Source organism: Cydia strobilella, chromosome 24 (assembly GCF_947568885.1).
Source record: "Cydia strobilella chromosome 24, ilCydStro3.1, whole genome shotgun sequence".
In the NCBI taxonomy this organism is placed as follows: Eukaryota; Metazoa; Arthropoda; class Insecta; order Lepidoptera; family Tortricidae; genus Cydia; species Cydia strobilella.
Genome location: NC_086064.1, coordinates 6,176,681 through 6,185,868, shown reverse-complemented (window position 1 = coordinate 6,185,868; position 9,188 = coordinate 6,176,681). Strand labels below are relative to the sequence as shown.

General features: G+C 39.9%; 1 protein-coding gene across 1 annotated transcript; it reads left to right on the top strand.

Annotated features, from left to right (window-relative positions):
- The first annotated feature begins 6,231 nt into the window (after nt 1–6,231).
- LOC134752494 (uncharacterized) lies at nt 6,232–8,076 on the top strand. Its single transcript, XM_063688189.1, has one exon. It carries the CDS (start codon nt 6,232–6,234, stop codon nt 7,630–7,632), a length of 1,401 nt encoding a protein of 466 aa, XP_063544259.1. The 3' UTR covers nt 7,633–8,076.
- The last annotated feature ends 1,112 nt before the right edge of the window (nt 8,077–9,188 follow it).

Genomic DNA, 9,188 nt, shown 5'->3' with positions numbered 1-9,188 from the left:
AATTCTTTATTTGTTATAAGCCTATCTTAATTAAATTATATTGCAATCCTAACTTTACCTAATTGGAATTCTCTTATTGGATTCCTTTAAGAGGTACAAAGTATGCTACTCATACTTTGTCCTGTTATAAAAACATACTAAATACATTTTATTTCTATACGTGACGCGACTTTAAATTATTACATGTTAAAATGACTCTAAGTTACAAAATACTATGCGCGTCGTGTACAATAATATTTTATTAAGTACAGGCTTTTTTTATTTGGAGATCCAACACCTGTGACATTAAGAGGCCGTAGTCGATTTTGGAGCAAAAATGTAAAATTGATAGATTTAGTCGTTGAAATTATACACGTTTTGTTACGTAATATCTAAATAACAAGTATTGATTTCTATTAGCACGTCTTCTCATCTTGCCTTTTAATAATGAGGTCGCGAGCGTGCGTCACCGGTAATGCATGAAGAGAAGGGGCAGTTTTTAAAAATTCATCAAAAAATCATGGTGGTAAATTATACAAATTGATGTATAAGTATAGTTTCAGCAAATGTTGTAGATTGTTTAAGTATCAAAATTACATTGAAATTAAGTCGATTTTCAGAGAAATTGTCACTTGTTTTGAAGTAATTTCTGGAGAAAATTGATTTCGTCTAACTTTCATTTACACTACTTCAAAGTCATAATAATAAAAATGTAGTCTGATAAACGTCAAGTAGAGGACATGTGTAATACAAAATTACCATGTTTAGCAGTCCAAACTTTACGAAATTTACAAATAAGAGCGACAAAATCAGTGCTTTACGCGCGTTTACCTAAACGCCCATCAGAAAAGCAAACATTACTAATTTAGTGAGTCTGTTTTCAAAAAACTGACCTGATAAAAGGTAAGATAAGAAGACGTGCTAATAGAAACCAGTACTTATTATTTCAATTAGGTAACAAAAGGTGTAAAATTTCACGGACTAATCCTATCAATTTTACATTTTTGCGACTAAAATCGACACCGGCCTCTTAACAATAAAATTATAGTTGATACAGGAAGCCAATTATAGGAACTCACAGGTAGTGACATGATACTAAACTAATAGGTACTATACTAAGGTTGCGCACTATCGCAGCCACATATGTGAACAGAGCGTATACAAATGATAACTAATAAGGGAGTAACTAAAATACAAATTAACTTAGCAATGAAGACTAAAAGGCAAGAAAAAAAAAAGAAAGAGTAATACATAAGTAAGTAATAATAGGCATTCAAGAAAGCGACAACACGCTCCCTCAAAAGACTCAAAATATCTCTGCACTAAATTACGTCTCACGCTAGGAATTCTACAGTTGAATATAGTATCTACATCAAATTCTTTAGACAACTCATTTAGGTTACGACTGGCGCGCGTTAAAAAACTATTCTGTCTGTATTTGGAAGATGCATTTTCGATTGCTATTGGGGGATGATATCTTTTAGAACGAGAGGGGGTTTTGAAACACAGCAACTCAGGGCAATCGATTACACCATTAGTAATACTTAGGAGATAGGTAATATCGGCTATTTCACGGCGTTTTTGCAAAGGGACAATGTGATGGTGCTTACATATTTTAACACTAAACAAAACTAAAAGTACCTAAAAAGTAAAAGCCTACAGATAATAAATTGGCCGTAGGTCTGTGCCGTCTGGTGGGGTGCCCAGAAGGCTGGCAGCTATGGAAGGTAGACACTAGGTAGGTGGTATACTGGCAGCGTTGCCGCACTGAACGGCAACGCCAATGCGCTGGGCGAGGCATGCCCCAGCCTTCCGGTCATCCGTCGCCGGAGGCACGTCCACACTGGCCGTAGTGTTGTGCGCGAGGAAATTGCCTCGCGCGTATGCTCGCTCTGTGTGGACCCGGCTAATTGTATTTGGTATTGTTTAAAGATTTTTCTCAAACATGCAATGAAATGTAGTCCTTACATGCGTTATAACAGGCTTCAAAGTATCAGGTTTCGGGCGGAGCAACTCGAGAGAACTGTAAATGAATTTCATACAAAATCCTAGTCTATTCTGTTCGGCCGGCAACCCCTTACTTCACGGCCACTGTAGTATAGTAATGTACTAGTACACGACAAAATCCGGGCATGCATGATCTGTTACTTACCTCAAACAAGCTATTTTTGCTTACAGGGAGGCTCCATCCCTTAGTAGGAAGTAGTCTTCTTAAGGAAGTATTCTTGGCCCCTTGCTTTTTTAATTTATATAAATGACATGCCCAAGGCCATTCCCTGTCCTATGATCTTGTTTGCCGATGATAGCACCTCTATTATAAAATGCAGTAACCAGACTAATTATGAAAATGACATTAATAATGTAATAACTGACATAATAATGTGGCTTAGTAATAATAATTTAGTAATTAATTTGACAAAAACGAATATTATGCATTTTTACCAGCGAATTGAACCAGAGGATATTAATATTAATTATAATCGAAATATAATAGATACTATAGGAGTGACCAAATTTCTAGGATTATTCATTGACAGCCAACTTACTTGGAAATACCATATAAATGATGTGTGTAAAAAATTCAGTAAGTCAGCATTTGCTCTTCATAAGCTTTCCAAGGTGGTAAATAATGAAGCTTTACTTGTTGCTTATCATGGACTTGTTGCATCGGTACTACGATATGGAGTCATCTTTTGGGGCAATGCAGCTGATAAAGACGCAGTACTTAAAGCTCAAAAAAGGTGTATACGATCTATGTGTCGTTTAAAAATGATGGATAGTGTTATTCCGTACTTTAAATCACTAAATATCCTAACTCTGCCCTGCCTATATATCCTGGAAATTTCTGTCTTAGTTGTAAAATGTAATCCAAACCTTTTTGATAAAATTTATGACACACGAAAGCTCCCTGTACGATCTCAATATAGAAATGATTTATGCCACAAAGTATAGGTATGTAAAACAGCCATGATGCGCAAAAGTGTGCTAGGAATGGCACCTCAAATATATAATACAATTCCGAACACTATAAAAGTATTAAATATTGTACATTTTAAGAAGACTTTAAAATCACTGCTAATCAAGAAATGTTTTTATAGTGTACAGCAGTTCTTGAATGATAATAATTTATAGCTCGTTTTTCTATTTTTGTAATTCTTTTGTAGTTTTCTTTGAAATTTTCATTGTTGACATTCTTTAATATTTATTGTTTTAAATTTTATTATTATTGTGAATTATCTTTCTGTTCTTATTTATTATTTTTGTAATTGATTTGATTATTGAAGCATGAATACCTTAGACTGGCGCATGTTCAACTTAGTTTATATAGGTAAACAAATTCGTACGCCTAGCGGCAAAACATAGCGTTCGCAATATGCTCTAACTATAAGACCAATACAATGTACCTATGTTATAACGAATAAATGCATTCTGATTCTGATTCTGAAAATATGAGAAATTTCCGAAATTTACCATGTGTACATTTAGCTATTTAATAGTTTCCAACGGCACATCATCAGTACATGTGAATTACTAGGTTACTTAGAAGGAAAAAACCGATTTTCTTGCTTTTTGTTTGCTAAGAATGCTAACTGTATATGTACAGATGTTCCCACGGCGGCGACCAGATCAGAATGACGAACGCCTTCTTTTTATATGTTCCAAGGATTGTTTACAAATTTGGCTACGAGTCTTGTCTGGCAATGGGATTCCTTTAGTTGATCTAAACAATGCTCAGAAAGAAACGAACTCTCTCCGGGACAATGTTTGCACAGTCCAGGGATGTTGCGGATGCCGATTTTTTGACATCCACATCGTTAATTGCTTCTTTCATGCTTCCTCATGGGGGAAGTATGAGATGCCCTTCCATCCCTTTTGGGGATATTTGGCGGTCTCTAGTCGCCGCCCGTTACAACGGGCGGGTCATTTTCTAGCCTCTTTCTGGGCGTGGCTTCTTTTTGGCCGTGATTGGCCATGATGGCCTGTCATGGCCAGTGTTTCTGTTGACGTTGGGCCTGCTTGCAGCTTGGGGCTTGCGGCTCCTCTCAGCTGCTGGGGCCCTCGTCCTCCTCAGCTGCCGGCACCAGAACCCTAGGGAGCTGGCGCTGGCGGCGGCGGTTGTCAGGCGGGCGTGCGTGGAGCGGCGCGATGCCCTGCAGGTGATGGTGTCGGGAGTGGTCTGCGCGCTCGAACATCCTGCTCGAGAGGTGGCCGATGAAGGCGTCCAGGCTCTGCCATTTCAATCCGTTGCTGATATCTATGTTTCGAACGTAGCGGGGAGCGTTGACTATTGTGCGTAGGGTCGCATTCTCCTGCGCACGCAGTCTCTTTTTGTTGGACTCAGCCGTCAGCGCGTACCAGGCTGGAGCTGCGTACGTCAGGCGGGACCGCACATAAGTCTTATAGATCCCCAGCTTCGTGCGGCGGGGGAGGCTGCTGCGGAGTGACATCCACAGACGCGGATGCGGATTTTTAAAGGCTTACTTCCGCGGATGCCGAGATTAGGCACATAAAAATCATCAAATATTACACTTTATTAATTTTTATTAATTTAATAAAACGAAACTTTTGGTATTTGAACAAGAATATAGGAGCCGCACAATCGCATTACTATACCTACTAAAGTCCAAATAAAACAAACTTTTCACTTCTTGTCCGTCATAGACTAAAGTGTTCGATCGACGAATCACAAAAACGTAACGAGATTCCTATTGGCTAATGACGAAATTACCTAGCACTTACGCTGCCGCTAAGACGTTCGTGTACCTACCTGTTCCACATGCGCATCCGCATTAAGCTCCGCATCGATTTTATGCGGATGCGGATGTTGAAAATAATGCGGAATCCCTGGTACAGTCAACCAATTTGATTCCTATACGCCACTATAAAACTTTGTCTCTTTAACTTGTAACGTAGTAACGTTACGTAACCTAGGTTACATTTATAAAAATTAAATTAAAGTATAAAATAACTAATTTCCTAATAAACAATAATACCTTAATAATAAAACACTTACCTATATACACTAAAATGAAATACATTAATATCATATATATATATATATATTATGAAGTCCCAACTTGTTTCCTCTTTTCTGCAACGCACTGTACTTGCGCGACATTCCTTTGTCCTTCGAAGTAACCGGCTGTTGGCGTTCCCCGCCCCGCGCCCTGCTCCCCGCGTCAGCCCACTCGCCAGAGCGCTGCGAGCGAGAGAGATCTAGCTTTCGACGCCGGCGCACGTTCGCTTTGCCTCCGTGCAACGCGACCCTAAACGTAGCCGGCGAAATTAATTTCTTACGGAAAATAAGTTCCGTAGTTCAGTACTAATTATTCGTTTTAGTGTTAAAAATCCCCATTGGGGAACGTAGTTACGGCTGAAAGGTAGCCAGCAGACCAGTTCCGGTTCTTGAGCGGCCGATGCTGACGTCCCTCAGCGCGCCCGTCTCCCTCCCGCAGTGACTCCAGCAGCAACAGGGGAGTACTTGCGTGGTGGACCATAGCTCGGAGCGAAATCAGTGCCGGCAAAGAACTTACCCAACCCTACGACGTGTAATCGTATGCTTGCGGCGGAAGAATAAATTTAAGTTCAGTAATTAACTCGTTAATTTATTTCTCTCCGCCTACCCGTAGCATTGGCGCCTTACCGTGGTTTTTTTAATAGGGCCTGATTTCGCTCTGAGTTATCACCTACGGTTTGTGTGTTTGTGTGGTGTTTTGGTATTTTTTTTAATTTTTGTAAACGTTTTTTCTTTTCTTATTTTTGGTTGCCAGCAACTACAGTGTAGGGAGTTAGTTATAGAGTAAAGCTTAAATTGCAATCTCATTGTTATTTAACGCATTGTACAGTTGGTTGCATTTTGTTAAATTTATTGTATTTTTTTTTGTTTTTCCTTAGTTCTTCAATTGTAAGCATTATTATTTGTGTTTTATTTAGTACAGTCAGCCATATAAAATTGTGTTATTTTTAGTTAAATTAAATTTGTAATTTTGGTTTCTTTTGCACATTTACGCTCCGTACGCTTTAGTTGCATTTAAACGCTTTTCTTTTTCTTATTTCTGTGTTGTTTTTTTTTCCTTTTTTCTTCTTTCACACTCTTTTTGTAAAGTGCTTTTTAAGAGAAACAACCAAAAACGTACGTAAATCTTAACTACTATTGTAAAAGACGGAGTGTTTTGTTGTTTTTTGGAATTTGTTCAACATTTACCCAAAAAAAAAAAAAAAGAACATTTTTTTTCTCACATATAAAAAAAAATGGCTTTCCCTATTAAATTCATGTCGCTTCAAAAAACTGAACTAGAGTACGAAGTAGCAATTCGGGGTGAGACCCCCGGAGACACAGTACAGGAATTGCGTAAACAAATTGCGAAGTGTGGGAGGTCCACACTTTTTCCTTCCGAGGACATTCTTGTCAGTCCTTTTGATGTTCAGGACGACTTAGATGGCATTACAGAGGTGGTGGAAAAAGTAAATTCTCTCTTGGATTCCAAACCATTAATCAAAAGTACTTTGCTTCGCGCTCACAATTTGGTGCACCATTTGTACCACCGGTTAAACCGCATTGCGTGCGAGGATAAGGAACAAAAGGAGGCTTATGACCGATGCGTGGCTTTATTCAGGGTTTGCACAGACCGGGTTAACTCTCTTAACGTTGTCACCGTTACGGATCCGTTATTTTCTAATAGCAGCAATGTTCCTGTTGTTGCGGCTACTTCGTCAATGCCGGTTAACGTCACGGTCACGTGCGAAGCCAACGAAGCGAACAAGCTATCCAAACTTAAATACGATGGCTCGTCTTGTGTACGGGCGTTCATCGAACGCGTGTCAGAATTTTGTCTCGCTAAGAATATCTCGAGTAGTAAAGTTCTCCATAACGGTACTGAAATATTTACGGGCGGTGCGCTTCATTGGTTCCGCAGCGTCAAGGAGCAGGTCACAAGTTGGGACGACCTTGTAGTGCTTTTGAAGCAGGATTTCGGCCAGGCCGACTATGACTACAGATTAGTTAATGAAATCAAGTCCCGTACGCAAGGAGAAACCGAGAATATTATAATTTACTTGTCGGTTATGTCCGGTCTCTTTTCTCGCCTAACAAGACCCTTGCCAGAAGAGGAGAAACTTGAGATTTTACTCCATAACATCCGGCCATGTTATACAAGTACCTTATCTTCAGTGTCGGAAATTAAATCTATCGAGCAACTAAAAATGTTATGCCGTAACTACGAGAGTATACAGTCGCGTCTTTCTCACTTTAAAGAACCTCCAAGGGCGACTGCAGATACATTAGCGCCTGAGTTTGCGTATTCGGGTAGTTCGTCGAAACCGAAACCTAATTTCGGCAATAATACAAATTTTAACAACAATAAACCTAATTATAACAGGTTCTCACAAAATCAGCAATACAATAGGTCATTTACACAACATAATAATATAAATAACAATAATAGTAAAACTAAACCTAACTATGTAGATGCCATTACTCCCTCGACATCAAAGACACGTTATTGTCCTAGATGTCGCGTGGATACTCACAATCTGCGACAGTGCACGGCAAGCAAAGATATTTTGGTGTGTTTCGGTTGTGGCCGTAAGAATGTCAAGGCACCTGACTGTCCAGATTGCAACAAAAATAATAAGCCGTCTCAAAAAAACTAGTCGCTCAGAATTGTGTCAATAATACTGACATAGCCAAATTTGATAAAGCTGACTGGCAAGATTGGCTACGTACAGTTAATTTGTATTTTAAAGCATATAGGATTGACGCAATTCTGAAAGACAGTTTTGATGATGATAGACCATATGTTCCGGTTGATATTAACGGCGTTACTATTTCCGGATTATTAGATTCTGGTTCCGCGGTGACAGTTCTAGGCAACGGTGCTCATAAAGTGCTTGTAGACAGTGGGTTGAAGGTGTTGAAGGATACCATCACCCCTGTTACCACAGCTGGCGGACATATTTTGGGTGACGAAGGATATATGATGATTCCAGTGCGTTTCGAAAATAAATTTCACGTTTTAAAGGCTGTTATTGTGCCAACTATTGTAAACAATCTCATTTTAGGGGATGATTTTTGGCGTGCTTTTCAGATTTTGCCAAAATACCTTAGCAGCATTGTCTCGGACGACACTAACATGAACAATACTATTATCTCACCGGGGCAAGGTTCCTTTATCCAAGGCTACGATAGGTTAGACGAATCTCAAAAGCAAGTAGCTGATAATGTCGTTAGGCAGTTCGAAGACATTTCATTTCAGCGTAAGGGACTCGGTGTTACTGACGTGATTACGCATCGCATAGACACCGGGGACTCTGGCCCCATTCGTCAACGCTATTACCGTCTTTCTCCCGAAAAGCAGCGTATTTTAGTAGAACAGGTAGATGAAATGTTATCCCTCGACGTAATCGAGCCCTGCGAGAGTGCATGGTCGTCACCGGTCCTAATTGTGAATAAGAAAGATGGCCAACCCCGGTTTTGCCTAGACAGCCGTAAGCTGAACTCCGTAACAAAGCGTGACGCATACAACATACCTTATATCGCCGAGATTTTGGATAACCTCAGAGATGCTCACTATCTTTCCAGCATCGACTTATCCAAAGCTTTCTGGCAAATTAAAATCGCTGAGGAGGATAGGAATAAGACCGCATTTTATGTTCCGGGTAGGGGTACTTTCCACTTTAAGCGTACCGCTTTTGGCTTAACCAATGCTCCTGCAACTCAACAGAGGTTGGTAGACATGCTGTTTTCTGAGTTCGGACTCAAGGTTTTTGCATATCTCGATGACATTATCATCGTCTCGCAGGATTTCAATAGCCATGTTTCCTTGCTTTTGCGAGTTCTGGATAAATTGAAGCAGGCCAACCTTACTGTAAATTTAGATAAGTGCCAATTTTTCAGAAACCAGCTTAAGTACCTCGGTTACGTAGTCGACGGCTCTGGCTTGCATACAGATCCTGCCAAGGTCGAGGCTATCTTAAATTTTCCGACTCCTACTTGCAGCAAAGACCTCAAGCGATTTCTTGGAACCGCTACTTGGTATCGTCGGTTTGTTCCTAAATTTAGTACTATCGCTGGGCCTTTAAATAAATTAACTTCCACAAGGAAAGGCACACCTCCATTTAAATGGACTGCGGAGGCTGAGTCTGCGTTCCGGGAACTTAAGGAGTGTCTCGTGTCTTCTCCGGTTCTCTGTTGTCCCGATTATTCTAAG

Excerpts from the sequence above, each read along its gene's own strand:
- LOC134752494 (XM_063688189.1), top strand. The coding sequence starts at position 6,232 with ATGGCTTTCCCTATTAAATTCATGTCGCTTCAAAAAACTGAACTAGAG.